The 18,219-nt window shown below is 43.2% G+C and overlaps 1 protein-coding gene across 5 annotated transcripts in view; it reads left to right on the plus strand.

Moving 5' to 3' along the window:
- The first annotated feature begins 10,338 nt into the window (after positions 1–10,338).
- Positions 10,339–18,219, plus strand: part of Slc25a54 (solute carrier family 25, member 54) — a 58,827-nt gene continuing 50,946 nt past the window's right edge. For 2 of the 5 annotated variants that reach the window (XM_017591123.3, XM_017591124.3), the window contains exons 1-2: positions 10,339–10,651; positions 14,582–14,708. In XM_017591123.3, the coding sequence (XP_017446612.1) occupies positions 10,469–10,651; positions 14,582–14,708 (310 nt within the window). In that variant the 5' untranslated portion in view covers positions 10,339–10,468. Of the gene's footprint in view, positions 10,767–14,581; positions 14,709–18,219 lie in introns of all 5 variants that reach the window. The other 3 variants (NM_001109640.1, XM_039103171.2, XM_039103170.2) reach the window with 3 other exon arrangements.

The following is an 18,219-nucleotide window of genomic DNA, read 5'->3' on the forward strand; positions in this document are numbered from 1 at the left end:
ATGTTCTGAGAATCAGTGTCCTATCTGTCCATTGCCACAAATTAGTACTCCTAGTGGCCAAAGCTTTACTTTTTTCTTTTGTACCACAGGCCTCTCATTCTGCATAGTAACAGTTGCTGGTTTCTTCTGTCTTCAAACTCTGGTCCTTGATTTCCATCCTTCTGATTCCCCCTTCTGTCCTTTTTTCTTCTCCAAAGAAACAGAAGCCACTGGAATAGTCCTGCCTTCCACTGTAGTCACAAACTCTTACTGGGCCTTGCATCTGCTTTCTGGTTGCACTGGAAGATTGTCTACAGCTAAGGACAATGGAGGCATAAAGTTACAGTAACTATGGAGAAACAGGGTTTTGTCAAATGAGTAAAGAATGGGAGCAGGGTCATGGATGAAGGGCTATGCAAGGAATTGATTAAGATGATGAAGGGAAATATGGTGTGGAAGGGAGGAGGAGGCATAAGTAACACTAGGGAGGTTTGAGAATACTGTAGGGGACCATATTATTTTACATTTACCCCCAAACCATATACATATAAGTGTATGTGTGTCTCATCTGCTGCAAAGCTGTCTTTCATGTTGTCTTAGTTAGGGTTTTACTGCTACGAACAGACACCATGACCAAGGCAACTCTTATAAGGACAATGTTTAATTGGGGCTGACTTACTGGTTCGGTCAGTATCATCAAGGTGGGAGCATAGCAGAATCCAGGTAGGCATGGTGTAGGAGGAGCTGAGAGTTCTACATCTTCAGCCACAGGAGTCAGGAACAGGTTGTGCATCCTCAGGCAGCTAGGATGAGGGTCTCCAAGCCCACCCCCACAGTGACACACTTCCTCCAACAAGGCCACACCTTCTAATAGTGCCACTCCCTGGGCCAAGCTTTTGCAAACCATCACACATGTATAACAGGGAAACTGTGCCCACAAACGCTCAACAGTACTGCAGTCTAAATGAGACTGGAGCAATGACATGGTCAGACAATGACAGGCGACGACGGCTGATGCAAATCTCACAAGACAGCTCCTAGAGGAAGATCTGGAGGCATTAATGATTGCCGAGAGGGAAGAGTCAGCCCTCCCCAAGGATGAGCCCCTGATTGGCTTAGCTCTAAAAATTGTGTCCATATAAGCAACACTAAATGGACTCATCAGTGGTATCTATATATAACTCATATAATAATATAATAATACTAATAACAACAGCAATAATAATAATAATAGTAATAATAATAAAAAATAGTGAAATAAAGAGAGGAATGAACCTGAAAAGGAGTCAAGGGGATTCGAGGAAATGATGTGAATACTGTGTACTTACATGAAATTTAAGCCAGATGTTAGAATATTTGTCATGTTCCTCTGCTTTTCTGTTAAATTGTGAGACTTACAATGATAGCCAGGTAATTGGTAGGCAGAATTGTATAAAAGTAACATTCATTAAATACTAATATATAGGGGTTGGGGATTTGGCTCAGTGGTAGAGCGCTTGCCTAGCAACCGCAAGGCCCTGGGTTCGGTCCCCAGCTCCGAAAAAAAAATACTAATATATAGAAAAGGAAGGATCTTCGTGTCCTAGGGTTTCATTGCTGTGAAGAGGCACCGTGACCAAGGCAACTCTTATAAAGGAAAGCCTTTCACTGGGGCTGGCTTACAGTTCAGAGGCTCAATCCATTATCATCACAGCAGGAAGCTTGGCAGTGTGCAGGCAGCCATGGTGCTGGAGGAGCTCAGAGTTTTACGTCTTTTTTTAAAATCCACTTTATATCTCTATTGCTGTCGTACTTATGGTCACACCTCCCACAATCCCTTCCCCTCCTCCTCTCTCCCCTTCTTCCTTGAGAGGGTAGAGGCCCCTCTGGGTGTCCTGCACCTCCCCCAACACCATGTTTCTGTGGGATTAGGGGCATCCTTTCCCTCTGAGGCCAAACAAGGCAGCCCAGCAAGAAGAACATACCACATAGACAGGCAACAGCTTTGGGGATAGGACCCGCTCTAGTTTGGGACCCACATGACTCCGAGCTGCATGTCTGCTACATATATGCCAGGTTCAGCTGTGTATGCCCTTTGGTTGGTGGTTCAGTCTTTGAGATCCCAAAAGATCCAGGTTATTTGACTCTGTTGGTCTCCCTGTGGAGTTCCTATCCCCTTAGGGGCTGCAATCGTTCCTCCTATTCTTCCATAAGAGTCCCCAAGCTCTGTCCACTGTTTGGCTGTGGGTCTATGCATCGTTCTGAGTCAGCTACTAGGTGGAGCCTCTCAGAAGACAGCTATGCTAGACTCCTTCCTGTCTGCAAACATAACAGATTATCCTTAATAGTCAGAGATTGGTGCTTGCCCAGGGTATGAGTCTCTAACTGGGCTAAATACTTGGACTTTCCCTTAGTCTCTGTTCCATCACCCCTTCCTTTCATTTCTTGTAGACAGAATAAGTTTTGGGTGGAAAGTTAGTCTCTCTGTTGTTCCACCGGAGTTCCTGCCTGGCTACAGGAGGTGGCCTCTTCAGGTTCCATATCTCCAGTGCTGTGATCACAGTTGAGGTCACCCACATTGATTCTTGGGCACTTCCCCATCTCCAAATCTCTGGCATATCCTTGAGATGCCCCTCCTCCACCTTCCTATCCCTGCCAGTTGCAGATTTCCAGTCATTCTCATGGCCATCTGGCCATCTCCCCTGTCCCCACCGCCACCCCCACCACCTCTGATTGTGAATCCCCCTATTCCTTTCCCCGTCCCCTCTCATATCCAATTCTCTCCCTTCATCTGCCTCTTATGAGTATTTTATTCCCCCTCCTACATGAGATTCAAGCATTCTCACTTGGGCCTTCCTTCTTGTTTAGCTTCTTTGGAGTGTAATGTGGGTCTCCTGCATTTTATGGCTAATACCCGCTTGTGAGTACATACCATGCATGTTCTTTTGGGTCTGGGTTTATTCTCAAGTTCCATCCATTTGCACAATTAATGGTGTCTTTTAATAGCTGAATAGTATTCCATTGTGTAGATGTACCACATTTTCTTTATCCAGTCTTCAGTGGAGGAACATCTGGGTTGTTTCCAGTTTCTGGCTACTATGAATAAAGCTGCGATGAATATAGTTAAGCAGGTGTCTTTGTGGTATGGTGGAGCATCTTTTGGATATATGCCCAGGAGTGGTATGGCTGGGTCTTGAGGTAGAACTATTCCAAGTTTTCTGAGAAATTGCCACACTGGTTTTCAAAGTGGCTGTACAAGTTTGCACTCTCACCGGCAGTGGAGGAGTGTTCCCCTTGCTCCCTATCCTCGCCAGCACGTGCTGTCATTTGAGGTTTGACTTTAGCCAGTCTGATGGGTGTGAGAGGGAACCTCAGAGTTGTTTGGATTTGCATTTCTGTGATAACTAAGGATTTTGAACATTTCTTTAAGTGCTTCTCCGCCATTCGAGAATCATGTGCTGAGAATCCTTTGAATCTGTACCCCATTTTCATTGGGTTGTTTGGTTGTTGGTGTCTAACTTCTCCGTTTTTTTTTTTTTTTTATTAATTTTGGATGTTAGACCTCTGTCAGGTGTAGAGCTGGTAAAGATCCTTTCCAAACTTGTAGGCATTTCCAAAACCTAAAACATTTCCAAATGTTTTGTCCTATTGACAAGATCTTCAAGTCTCTGAAGAAAGAAACTGAAGAAAACTGAAGAAGATATTAGAAGTTGGAAAGATCTCCTATGCTCATGGATCAGTAGGATTTACAGTGAAAATGGCCATCTTACCAAAAACAATTTACAGATTTGATGCAATTCCTATCAAAATTCCAAAACAATTCTTTACAGACCTCGACAGAGCAATTCTCAACTTCATATGGAAAAACAGAAAAACCCAGGGTAGCTAAAACCTACTTGGTATTGAAACAGACAGGTGGATCAATGGAATCCAAGACCCTGAAATAAACACATACACCTATGGACTCTTGATTTTTGACAAAGAAGGCAAAAACCATTCAAAAGAAAACATCTTCAATAAATGGTGCTGGTCTAACTGAATGTCTGCATGTAGAAAAATGTTAATAGATCTATATCTATCACCCTGCACAAAACTCAAGTCCAAGTGGATCAAAGATCTCAATGTAAAACTAGATACACCGAATCTAATAGAACTGTAAGTGGGGAACAGCCTTGAACTCACCAGTACAGGAGACAACATCCTGAACAGAACACCAATGGCTCAGGCTGTAAGATCAACACTTGATAAATGGGATCTCATGAAACTGAGACTTCTACATCTTATTCTGCTGGCAGCAAGGAGACTTTGTTCCACACTGGATAGAGCTTGAGCATAGGAGATCTCAAAGTCCACCCCCATGGAGACACACGTCCTCCAACAAGGCTACACCTACTTTAACAAGGTCACACCTCCTAATAGCGCCAGCCCCCATGGGCCAAACATATGGAAACACATGGGTCTATGGGGGCCATACTTATTCAAACCACCAAACTTGGGGATTTTAGCACAAGGCCTCCAGTTCAGTCCCAGGTACCAAGAAAAATTAAATAGGTGTTAGCTCCTGTTATCAAAGTTGGAGCAAAGAGGAAATGACATGATGAAGTGAATACTGTGGCTATGTAGAAATGTAGGTTTATGTCATTATGCAGGTGAAGGCAGACACAAGATAAAACAAGGCCTCTCATTGGAAGGAACAGAGGTTTTAGAAGGAGAAGGAGAGGCAGAAAGGAGGAGGACAACATGGAGGCAGATGTAAATGATCCTCACCGTGCATCTGTACATAGATACAGGTTAATATGAATATTTCTTTTTTTTCTTTTTTTCATCTTTATTAACTTGAGTATTTCTTATTTACATTTCAATTATTATTCCCCTTCCCGGTTTCCGGGCCAACATCCACCTAACTCCTCCCCTTCCCTTTCTATATGGGCTTCCCCTCCCAACCCTCCCCCCCATTACCGCCCTCCCCCCAACAATCACGTTCCCTGGGGGTTCAGTCTTGGCAGGACCCAGGGCTTCCCCTTCCACTGGTGCTCTTACTAGGCTATTCATTGCTACCTATGGGGTCAGAGTCCAGGGTCAGTCCATGTATAGTCTTTGGGTAGTGGCTTAGTCCCTGGAAGCTCTGGTTGCTTGGCATTGTTGTACATATGGGGTCTCGAGCCCCTTCAAGCTCTTCCAGTCCTTTCTCTGATTCCTTCAACGGGGGTCCTGTTCTCAGTTCAGTGGTTTGCTGCTGGCATTCACCTCTGTATTTGCTGTATTCTTGCTGTGTCTCTCAGGAGCGATCTACATCCGGCTCCTGTCGGTCTGCACTTCTTTGCTTCATCCATCTTATCTAGTTTGGTCGCTACATATGTATGGGCCACATGTGGGGCAGGCTCTGAATGGGTGTTCCTTCAGTCTCTGTTTTAAACTTTGCCTCCCTATTCCCTGCCAAGGGTATTCTTGTTCCCCTTTTAAAGAAGGAGTGAAGCATGACATGAATATTTCTTAAGGGATGGATTTCTATAGGTCAATTTATCTTATCTAGGTGGGCAGTTTATATCTTTATCAATTGGTTGAGTTTATTGTGTGGATGTATTGTGGATTGAGAATTTAACATATAAATCTGATTGTTGGGCTGCAGTTTGTTGAGTCTTGATTTTACTGGGTAGCTGGAACCAGAGTGTTTGTGGCTAGTAGAGAGCCACCGGGAGAGACACTAACCAGAGATAAATTATGGTTAGTTCCATATGGCCCCATGGAATCTAGAGACCAGTGTGGCAAGGTGCCCTACTGAAACGGGCTTGAGAACCGCCTGGGTCTGAGAGTACTTGGGGGCAGCATGGAGCCGCTGAGATAAAAGTACCCAGCAGTGTCATGCAGCCTCAGGGGTGCTGGCGATAGAGCAGGTTAAAAGGTTACCAGTTTTTAATATTTACCACAACATAGAAATATTGAACTGTAGGATATGTGGGCCCCTATTCAAACTGTTTACTTGTTAGATCATTTGTCTTTTTCTTACTAACCCATAGAACTCCTTATGCTTTGGAACTACTATTTTGTTATGTGTAAGGTCTGTAATTTTCATTTCGTTTGGGACTTTCATCACCATCATCATCACCACCACCACTACCACCACCACCACCACCACCACCACCACCACCACCACCACCACCACCACCACCACCATCATCTTTTGCCTTCCAGAAGCTTTTCAGTTTCATGAGGTCTCATTTATTAGTTGTTAATCTTAGTGCCCAAGCTGTTGGTGTTCTGTTCAGGAGGTTGTCTCCTGTGCCAATGCAGTCACGACTTTTCTCCACTTTTCTGTTCTATCAGATTTAGTGTATCCTGTACTGCACTATGGTATTTGATCCATATGGACTTGAGTTTTGTGCAGAATGAAAGATACAGATTGATTTGCATTGTTTTACATGCAGACACTAAGTAACAACAGATGCCCAAAGGAGGGCCTTGCTTATTGTTTAATATTTATCCCTGCTGAGTCCCGTAGGGGTGTGGCCAGGCAAGACATCTTAAGCTGTTTTGAATGGGCCTGATACACTCTCCTTAAATGTCTGTACATCTTTAAGGAATTTGACACTGATTTGTGGGTATTTGCATGTGTGATCTTACCTCGAATTAACTATAAGATCAGGATCAAACCTTTGTGTTTATGGGATAAATCATCATCTAAGCATTTTCCGTGGTTTGTTTGATTATTAAGCTACATTAATTTATTTATAAATAAGCCTACTTAGGAATCTATGGGAAATAAGTTTTGACTAGGTTAATTTGGGTCATGTTAGCTTTTTTTTTGGTTCTTTTTTTCGGAGCTGGGGACTGAACCCAGGGCCTTGCGCTTCCTAGGCAAGCACTCTACCACTGAGCTAAATCCCCAGCCCCCAACCCCCAACTTTTTTATTATTAATACTAAAACATAAGTTATGTTTTGTGAATTACTTGAATCTCACTGAAAAGGGGAAATAAAAGAGACATCATGGGTGGATAGAGGGAGGAAACTGGGTGGATAGGGAGAGGGGGTGGGGAATTGGAGGGATCAAGTGTGGGGACAATGGAGGGAGAAAGAACTGGAATCAGTGTGGGGCAGCATCTCTGGGCTGAGCTAGAAACCTAGTACAGTGGAAATGCCCAGGAGTCTATGAGAGTGACCCTAGCTAAGACTACTCCTAGCAGTAGGAGATATGGAACCTGAAACAGCCTTGTAACCAGGCAAGACTTCTGATGAAGGAATGGGGACACAGACTCACCCACAGAATGTTTGACCCACAATTGTCCTGCCTACAAGATGTGCCGGGAGAAAGATGGAGCAGAAATGGAGGGAACGGCCAACCAATGACTGACCCAGCTAGAGACCCGTGCCATGAGACAGAGCCCAGCTCATGACATTCTGTTACGCTTGCAGGCAGGAGCCTAGCATAGCTGTCATTTGAGATGCTTCACCCAGCAGCTGATGGAAACAGATGCAGAGACCCACAGCCAAACATTAGATGGAGATCGGGGAATCTTGTGGAAGACAGAGAAGAAGGCTGGAAGGAGCCAGAGAGGTCAAGGGTGCCACAGGAAAACCTACGGGATCAACTAACCTGGGCCTGTAGGAGCTCACAGAGACTGAACCACGAACCAGAGAGCATGCATGGGACAGACCTGGGCCTCCTACACATATATAACAGATGTGCAGCTTTGTCTTCACATGGGACTCCTAACAGCTGGCACAGGGGCTGTCCCTGACTGTGTTGCTCTCCCTGGATCCCTTTCCTCTAACTGGGTTGCCTTGACTCTCTTCAACAGGAGAAGAAGTGCAACTAGTCCCACTGCAACTTGACATGGCAGAGTGGATGGATATCCAGGGGAGGCCTCCCCTTCTCTGAGGAGAAAGGCAAGAGGAAGAGACTGGAAGGAGAGGAAGGAGGGGAAGTTGTGATCAGGATGTAAAGATAATTAATTAATTAATTAATTAATTATTTTTTAAAAAAGTTGCTGGTATGAGATATCTCTCCCCCATCACAAGTGTAATAAGCACTTAGTGGTGTGAACTTTCCTCTTGGCACTGCCGTCATTGTGCCCCATAAGTTTGGGTATGTTGTGTATTCATTTTCATTGAATTCTAGAAAGTCCTTAATTTCTTTATTTCTTCCTGACCAGGTTGTCACTCAGTACAGAGTTGTTTAGTTTCCATGAGTTTCTGGGCTGTTGTTCCACACGTGCAACTGAAAAAGAAAATAAATATTCTGCTCTTGTTGCATGCAGTGTTTAGAGATCTTAACTGGTTGATACTGTTACTCAAGTTTCCTATTTTCTTCTGCTTTTCTTCTTCCTCCTTCTTCCCTGCCCCCTCTCTGTTTTGATCGAATTTTAGAATTTCACAATGTAGCCCAGGCTACCCTGTACTCATGGTCCTGCCTCGGGCTCTTGATTTCTGGGATTAAAAGCCAACCACCACACTGACTTATATTTATTTTGAAAATGCATACCACTTTACAAATAATGCAAAGAGTCTACATTTTCCTTTACAGCCTTTTTATTGTTGTCATACATTTAGTTCTGACATGTTATAAACTACACAATATGTTGTTTCTTAGAATTATCTTTTGAAGAAAAGTGGGCTTTAATAGTTATAAATGTCCAGCGCTTACATTTTCTAAAGTTATATTAATTGTTTTACTGTTGACTTGTGAATTTATTCAATGAAATAATACAAATAATTATTTTATGACATTTGGTTACATATTTATTACAGCACTTAGGATGCATTTCACTCTAGAGTGTATTAGATGTTGATTGTCTATGAGGGCTGTCTCAATGATATGTTATTTGCACTTTTAGCATTTAGAAAAACATACGGTAAAACATATATGAAATAAGTAACATAATAAAATACATGTAAAGCAGTGCTATTTTAAGGAATAAATGAGCTTCATGATGTAAGATTTAGCCTTGAACAAGCGAAAAAGATTAATTTAAAAACACATGTGTCACCCCCACCTCCCACAGGGGAGGAAAAATGAATCAGCTGTTAATAAGAACTTCTTTTGCTCTTCCAGATATCAGAGTTCTGTTCTCAGGTTCACAACTTCTGGTAGCTCCAGTTCTGGGTGGTCCCACACTATCTTCTGGCATGTGCTAGCACACACACACACACACACACACACACACACACACACACACACACACACACGCACTATAAACTTACACAGACAACATATAAAAAAAGATAAAACTTTAAAAACAACCGGGGCTATTATACTCTGCTGCTAGCTTTCAAAGAACATGATCAGAAGGCACAGAGCTTCACGGAAATAATCACTGAGCTATCTTTCCGTCCTTAAGTGTATCTATGGCGAGTCTTCAAGGCCTCATGTTTAGTAGAAGATCTTGGGCTCACAAAGGAGCCGGGGTGAGAAAGAGGAAATGCAGAAGCTCGTAGTGTCCCAGAAGACAAAGATGTCTCAGGATGAAGAGCACGGCCAGCAGCATGCAGGCAAGACCTGGGTAAATAAATCAAAGCACTTAAAGTACCCTTGAGTTTTATGATATTCGGAGGTTCAATAAGGCAGGTGGTGGTGGTAATGCCCACTGGCGGTCGCCCCTCCCCTCCCTTCAGGTTTCTCTGTGTATCCCTGGCTGTCCCGGAACTAGCTCTGTAGACCAGGTTGATCTTGAATGCAGATACATGCCTGCCTCTGAGACTGCATTCTTTTAAGAAGAAAGTGAGAGATGAGGAAGAGGAAATGGGTTAGTTGGAAACCATTTCTTCGAGACAGGAACAAGGACAAGCTCCTCCCTTCCTTCTTCAGACCAGGTCCCGATGCATACTGGTTGATCTTCCTTGGCATGAGGGGTGGCCTTAGGACCCTAGATACTGAAGGGAAAGGGTCTCATTTACTCATCCCTTGAGCATCAGCATGGGGAAAACCAACTTCACTCAAGACCTGAGTGTGAGGAAACAGTAAATGGAGAACGAATCGCCAAAAACTTAGTCAAAACCATTCCCAGGGCCAAGCAGCAGCTACGGCACTACCAATAATGGTTATTTTGAAAAAGTTGCCAATCTGTCTCACTGGGCTGTATTAAGGTGTAAAAGGCGGGGAGGAGAACCCCACTCTTACACCACAGACCTTCGAGAGGCTCTGGGAAGCTTCTTGGAAATTATGTGAGGAGATTCTGGAGGCCCGGCTGCACTTTCCATGCTTCCTGCGAAATGAGCTCTCCTTAGCTGCACTTCACAGGACTTGATTCACACACTCTTCTAAGAATACCTCTAAGGTCTGGGTGGTCATAGTCTCAGGTACCCGAACGTCCAACTTCCGGTGAGGGAAGCCTGGTGTGTGGTGCACGGTGCCAGGTTCCGTCCTGGCAGTGCTCCGGTTCTCAAGGTTCCGCTGGGGAACCGCGGGGCTCGAGTCTCAGGCAGTTGGGGCTGGCGCGCCTCAGGTGCAGACCTGTGGTTCTGGACAAAAGTGGTGTGGTCCTTGGGGGTCGTAGCGGCCGCAACTGCGGGGCGATGCTAAGCTGGCTGCAAGATGTTCTGTGGCCCTCCAAGGCCCCCAAGAGTGACTATGATGACCTGGCCTTTGAGATCCTCTTCGAAGACCTGGATCGCAATGGAGATGGCGTGGTGGACATCACGGAGCTCAGGGATGGGCTGGAACACTGGAACTCCTCCTTTGGCATAGACCCCGAGAAGGTGAGCCACTGAGAGAATGTGGCCCTGAGAATGTTGGAAAGAAGTTGCACAGACGCACAGAGCTCAAAGCCAACTTGCCGACCTGCCCTTTCCAGAAATTTCCAGAGCTTTTGGAGTAGGTGTGAAATTTCTTTCTGTGGGGTTCTTCATGAAGAATATCATAACCCAGTGAAATGTGTTGTCAACACATCTATAGTTATGTTATAGTTATAGATGTATAGTTATAGATAGCGACTCAGAATAGTCATTATCTGTAAGTACAAGACCGCCTGTGCTTTTGCAGAAGATTCTGAGCATTTCCTGTCGTAAGGGTCAGGACTGTGTTAACCTTTGTGTAAAGTAAACCTGCTTTTGCCTCAAGATCTTGGGCAGACGAGAAACCCAGAATTGGCATCTTTCTCAACAGTATACAAATCTATGGCGAGTCAACAGACTTACATTTTGCTAGTGTCTCATAAACTAGTATTGTCTTCCTTTTCTAAAATGGCCACCACCCCAATGGCCCCTTTCTAGTTCCCTGGTCTACAGGTACTCCAAGTTAAACACACAAATGTAAAGGTTTACAGCTCTCATCCACAAGTGTGAGAATAATCTTTCTGGTCTGGGTTAACAAAGTATAATTTTTTTAAAGTTCCATCTCTTTACCTGCATAGCCATGAGTTCATTCTCCTTTATGGCTGAATAGAATTCAGTTGGGTATATGCACCACATTTCATTTTCCATTCCTCAGCTGATGGGCAATGAGGCTGTTTTCATTTTGTGATTATTTTAAACAGAGAGCCAATGAACATGACCCAACAGATATCTCTGTGGTGATAAATAAAGTCCTTTGGGGATACATACCTGTCAGTAGTAATGTATGGTAGATCTATTTCTAGCTCTTTGAGGCCCCTCCCCGATACTGATTTCCATCCTGGTCGCTTTAGTTTTCACTCTTACAAATAACAAATGAGGGCTCTCTTTCCTGTCACTGCAGCCAGCAATTGTTATTTGCTTTCTTGATGACAGTCGTTCTGACTGGGTTACAATGAAATCTCAATGATGTTTTAATTTCCATTTACTTGATAGATAAAGATGTTCAACATGAATGATTTCTTAGTTTTGTGCATTTCTTCTTTGAAGAACTCTCTGTTCAGTTCGTTAGCTGATTTTAAAAGGGTTCTTTGGGTTTCCTGAGTTCTTCGTGTATTCTAGACACTAATCTATTAGATGTATAACTGGCAAGGTTGTTTTAAAAATGATGTATAACTAGGCTGCTTCTTTAGTCAACAGTTTGCAGTATGGAAGCCTTTCAATTTCATGAAGTCCTATTTGTCAGTTGTTGACCCAGTTTCCTTCATGAAGGATCCTGTTCAGAAAGTGTGATTCATGAGCTCCCTACTCTGTTTTCTAGAAGTTTCGGTTTCATGTCTAACATTGGGATTTTTGATCCATTTGGGAGTGCTTTATGTGCAAGGTGAGAGATAGGGATCAAATTAAGCTCTTCAGATAGATATTTATTACAAGTACTGTTTCCTGGAAGCAGGAAGACCTGGTTCTGCAGAGCTTAAAACCAAGTAAGCAGTAGATATCCTCCCAGAGGCCTTGCAAACTGGCCAATTTCAGTTTCAATATCTTACTATCCTGATGTCAGCATCTAACAACTTAGTCTTCTGCCCATTAGCCCTAGAGCCTGCTGTCAGGAACACCCTCAAGCCTGCAATCTACTGCATGTCAGAGCATACTGGGCTGCTGCTCTTCCCACTCAGTAATCTGAAATTAAGCTAAATGCTCTCATGCAAGGAAGTGACCTTATGCCCAAGCAATGAGCAATCGAATCCTTCATATGACCTTTAACCTAAAAGCTGTTAATGTCTTATTTCCAAATATCTGACCAAGGCATTAACTTACAACATCTCACTGTAATAATGCATTTCAGGATAATTTTGCATGCTTGGATAGTTGTTGGCTCCATAGTGTTGGACCCAAGACTATGGGAATCACAGAGCCCAGAGGGGAACAGAATAGAGACCCTAGACTGGCACTGTGTGGTTTTCTGCTTGCTACTAGAATGTACAATGAGTCCCCAATCCCCAGTTCTTTATAACCCTTAATTTCTTGTGTTGTGTGTTTGAGGAGGTGGTCCGTTCATCTGGCCCGTATATTTTTGTATTGTGTCATGGTTATACACCTGCTGCTTAGTTTAGCTATTACTCTGGAATGGCCAAGTGATGATGATTGGTAAGTAGAGCTTTATGCATGGTCTCTGCTAATTGGCTGGGCTGGTGACTGTTCATTTTCTGGGTAGTGCTTCTAGTTGCATACTTGAGTGGCTTCTAGTCTGATCGATCTATCTATCTATCTATCTATCTATCTATCTATCTATCTATCTATATTCAGAAGAGAAATTTGAGGACAGTTAGACAGCCTTAGCCTGTTCTTTTAGGATGAGTCACTTCTTGGGACAGGTGAGACCAGAGACTATATTTCCTAGAAGTGTACCAAAGAGTATCGTCTCTTTGTCAACTTAGACTATAGATTTCTGCTTTCAGCTTATTTATTTGTTTGATAGAATAGCTCAGGGAAATTGAGTTACCATGCTTTTCCAAAACATGTGTATATTGCTGTATTTTTATAATTAACATTTTTTTACTGCCACGCAAATATTCCACACATCATTGAAGTGTCCACTCTTGTTTCTGTCTAGTGCATGTTTCCCCTTGTGCATCCCAGGCTCCCTCAGTCTTCCTTTATGAAGCCCCTCTCAATTTTTCCAGCATATCTGTCTCATTTATTACATCAAAGCTTACTTTCAGAATGAGAGGAATGGCCTTGAATTCCTTGCATTATTGCACCTAACATATGAATATATGCATATGAATATATTGCCTTCGGTATATGTACCCTCTCGCGTAGTCTATAATTTGCTTCATACTAGAGACTTTAGCTTTCTGCCTTTTTAGTCCTAGCAGTGTGTAGTATGTAGTTTGCGATGCATAGTGTATGTTACATAATACGCAATATATGGTGTGCCATGTGCAGTGTGTGTGGTGTGCAGTGTGCACTGTGCGGTGTGTAGTGTGCAGTCTATGGCGTGTGCTATGCAGTGTGACCCAGTTTTCGGCTCATAACACTTATTTTTAAGTTCAAAAATATTAAGTATGAGTTATCTAGTTATTAAAGGCCTCTATATTTCCAACTTTATACTAGACATTGATGGTACAAAAGTAAATAGTATATGTCTAATGAGGTAAGAGTCTGCTGGGCTGGGAATATACAACATATTTTTACATATGTTTTTGAAAGATTTATTTATTTTTCTGTATAAGTACTTTGCCTCACTTATGTAAGTACACTAGGCTTGTGTCTAGTCCCTACGGGGTCCAGGGAGGGTGCTAGATCCCTCTGAACTGGAGCTACAGATGGCTGAAAGCTGCCATGTGGGTCCTGGGAATGGACCCCAGGTCCCCTGGAAGAGCAGCAAGTGTTCTTAACTGCTGAGATATCTTTCCAGACCTGTATTGTTAGTTTTCAGGTTAAAACGCTTAAGGACTTAGTGAGACTCGAACCTACATGCTTACTTCACAAAGTTAGGTGTCAGAGCATTCGTCTGGGGAACATACTTGAATTTCATGTTTATCACGTTTAGTAGACAGATTTTTGTCTCTGATGGAAGAGGCTATACATCTTAGTATCTTTTAGCCTTTGAGGTGTGTACCTGCAGTGTTTACTAATAAAGTTCCTATTTATATCTGAGATGACATGACAACTGTTGACTTTAGTACTTTACGGATTTCAAGAGCGTGAGTCTCGCTTCTTGTGTGTAGATAATGGACACGTGTGGAAGTCATGATTAGTACGACAGAAATATCCTGATGTTAACATGTCCTACTGTTAGCATGCCATAGTGGATCTACATATGATTGTGGCAACAAGTGTCTTCTCTTGTAGAAAATTCTTAAGAGTGCAGATTCCAATGCCGATTCAGGACTGGATTTTGGAGAATTTGTGAAGTACCTTCAAGACCATGAGAAGAAAATGAAACTGGCATTCAAGAGTCTGGACAAAAATGCCGATGGTGTGTGTATGTTTCGTCCACAGTTAGCTTGATGTGACTAAGTGCTAGCACTGACAAGTACTTTTTCTGTCTTTCATTTACTCCTGCTGTCAGATCCAATTTATTATCTAGAATAATTTTTAAATTACTGGGAATATAATAGATGTCTTCAGGTTTCTATTGCTGTGATAAAACATAACCAAGAGCAACTTGGGGAGCAATGAGTTTATTTCTTCTTAAACTTGTAGGTAACAGTTGATCACTGAGAGGTCTGGGCAGGAACCGAAGCAGATGCCATAGAAGAGCACTGCTTCTGGCTTGTCCCCTGGCTTGTTCAGTTTGCTTTCTTACACACTCCAGGACTGCCTGCCCGTGGACGGTGCTCCCTTCCTACCACATCAATAATTAATTGAGAAAATGTCCCACAGGCTTGCAGTAGGCAGGTATGGTGAGGGTATTTTCTCAATTGAGGTTTTTCTTTCCTCAGATGACTGGTTTGTGTCAAGTTGACAAAAAACCTAGCCAGCACTAGGTTTGGCAATTTCCCTAAATCATGCGTGTATATATACATGGTTTGTTTGTTTGCCTTGAGACCCAGGCTCACACTAATGACTAAAAACTATGTACCGGACAGTTATGGAGACTATAATTACAAGTGAAGTGTGTCAGAGTTAGCATGGCATATGGTTTTGCAGGATTGTTGTGATGAATTCCTTCAGTTTTGTAGGAAATTCTTGATGTTCCAAAACACACTGTGTAGCCCTGGCTGGCCTTGAACTTGCTTTGTAGACCAAGATGGCCTCAAACTCACAGATCTCCCTACCCCTCAGCTTCCTGAGTACTGGGATAAAAGGTATGCATCATCATGTCTGGTGCATTCAGTGTGTGTGTGTGTGTGTGTGTGTGTGTGTGTGTGTGTGTGTGTACATACACATATACATATATAATGAGTGTTTTGCCTGACATGTATGTCTGTGCATCACATGTGTGGCAGGTGCCCATGGAAGCCAGAAGAGGTCATTGTGTTCCACAGGATTGGATTTATAGACAGTTATGAGCTGCCACAAGGGTGCAGTCAGTGCTGTTAACCACTGAATCATTTCTCTAGCCCAGTGGTTCTCAACCTCCCTAATTCCGTAACCCTTTAATACAGTTTCTCATGTTGTGGTGACCTCCAAACATAACATTATTTTCGTTGCTACTTCATGGCTGTAATTTTGCTGCTATTATGAATCATAATGTAAATGTTTCTCCCCCCAGTGGTCTCAGGTAACCCCTGTAAAAGGGTCATTTGAGACCCAAAGGGATTGTGGCCCACAAGTTGAGAACCATTGCTCTAGCCCCTCATTTAAAATTTAATTACTTACTTTTGGAGACAGAGTCTCACTGCATAGCCCTGGCTGGCCTGGAACTCACTGTGCAGACCAGTCTGGAACTCACTGTGTAGACTAGCCTGGAACCCACTGGGTAGACTAGTCAGGAACTCACTGTGTAGACTAGTCAGGAACTCACTGTGTAGACTAGTCTGGAACTCACTGTATAGACCAGTCTGGAACTCACTGTGTAGACTAGTCTGGAACTCACTGTGTAGACTAGTTAGGAACTCACTGTGTAGACTAGTCAGGAACTCACTGTGTAGACCAGTCTGGAACTCACTGTGTAGACTAGTTAGGAACTCACTCTGTAGACTAGTCTGGAACTCACTGTGTAGACCAGTCTGGAACTCACTGTGTAGGCTAGTCTGGAACTCACTGTGTAGACTAGTTAGGAACTCACTGTGTAGACTAGACTAGTTAGGAACTCACTGTGTAGACTAGTCTGGAACTCACTGTGTAGACTAGTCTGGAACTCACTGTGTAGACTAGTTAGGAACTCACTGTGTAGACTAGTCTGGAACTCACTGTGTAGACTAGTCTGGCCTCAACCTAAGTAGATACATCTGCCTCTGCTTCTTGAATGCTGGAATTAAAGGCATACACCACCACACTTAATATATAATAAAATCAGTTTTGCAGAGCATTATATCCACTGAATTTAAAGCTTTGTGTATCGGGTAGTCTTCTATTTTTCTTTTTTTTGTAATAAATGGAAAATTTGGTGTGGGCATTTAAAAGGTGACATTTGTGGGCATTTAAAAGGTGACACTTGTGGGCTGGCAGCATGACTTTGTGGGCAGAAGTACTTCCTTACAAGCCAGGTAGTCCAAGTTGATCTCTTCTCTGGAACTAGCAAAACAGTACAAGGAGAGAGCCACCTTGAAAGCTGTCCTCATACCTTCACAAGTGTCCTGTGGCGGCACATGTGCCTGATATCCCACCTCTTCCTCTCCCTCTCCCTCTGCCTCTCCCCTCTCCCTGCCTTCTGACAATCTTGATGCTTTTGAAAATATAATTGTTTCAGGAAATTTAGTTGATGCAAACTTCTGAAAGAAAATAAAAATTGCTTAGAATCCCGCTCTTAGTTTCTTTTCTGACTGCCATGATGAAATATTTTGACAAAGTGAGGCCACGAAGTCCATCCACCCCCAAATCTGAACTGTTGCCATTGCTCTTGTCTACCCGAAATGGATGGTAAGAGTATTGCTGAAAACACCTCACTTTTTGGTCACAGAACATGGAGAAGTCAAACTGGTACTCGCTTGGGCATATCCCACCCCCTGGCTAGCTTTCATAGTATAGGAGGGTTGCTTCTGGCGGAAGACAACTGAGCTGTGGCCTCTGAGGGCCACTGCACAATCTGGTCAGGCAAGGTACGACTCTTGGGGCAATAGTATCATGAATGCTACAGGGTTAACTGTTTCCTGGTTGGATTTTAGGCCTGCTACAAAGGAGAGAAGTCATGTCTGGTACTATAAACATGTTCAAGAGTTGGTGGTCAGGAGATCATGGGGTCTCATAGGGAACCCATTATGGTTTTCCTAATCAACATGTGGTGCCCATCCCTGAATACAGGGTGCCCATCCCTGAATAGTTAGATCTAGTTGTTTTGACAAGGATGCTACAGGTGCAAAAGAGGGTCCCAGTTGGTGACCTCCAAAGGCAAATCCCTCTTTTTCAGTTATGTAGAGGGAAAAAGGCCGAGCCAGGTCAGGAAGATGTAAGGCTGGGGCCTTAAGGAGAGCCTGTTGGAGCCTTGGAAAGGGCTTGGTAACAGGTTTGAGAAGAGGTTTGTGGGTGGGGCCTAACGCTACTTCCTATAAGGTGTGAGAAAAGAGGGAAAAGGCAGGAACCAAGGAATGTAAAAAACTAGCTATTTCTAGGAATGATAAAATCTCTTCCTTTGTAGAAGGAACAGTTAGATTCTGTTTCTGTTAGAGACTGAATCAGATTCTTTCTATCTAAGGTAATAGCCTTGTGGGTTGGGGTACTTGTTAGTCCCAAATGGTGACCTGAGGAGTGGACAGTTGGACTTTAGAAGCTGAGACCCTGTAGCCTCGACTGGAAAGGACATGTAGAAGAGCAGAGGTGTCAGCTTGGTTAATTTTTAGGGAAGGGCTACAGAGAAGGATTTCATCTATGTAGTGCACACTTTT

Source organism: Rattus norvegicus, chromosome 2, assembly GCF_036323735.1.
Source record: "Rattus norvegicus strain BN/NHsdMcwi chromosome 2, GRCr8, whole genome shotgun sequence".
NCBI lineage: Eukaryota > Metazoa > Chordata > Mammalia > Rodentia > Muridae > Rattus > Rattus norvegicus.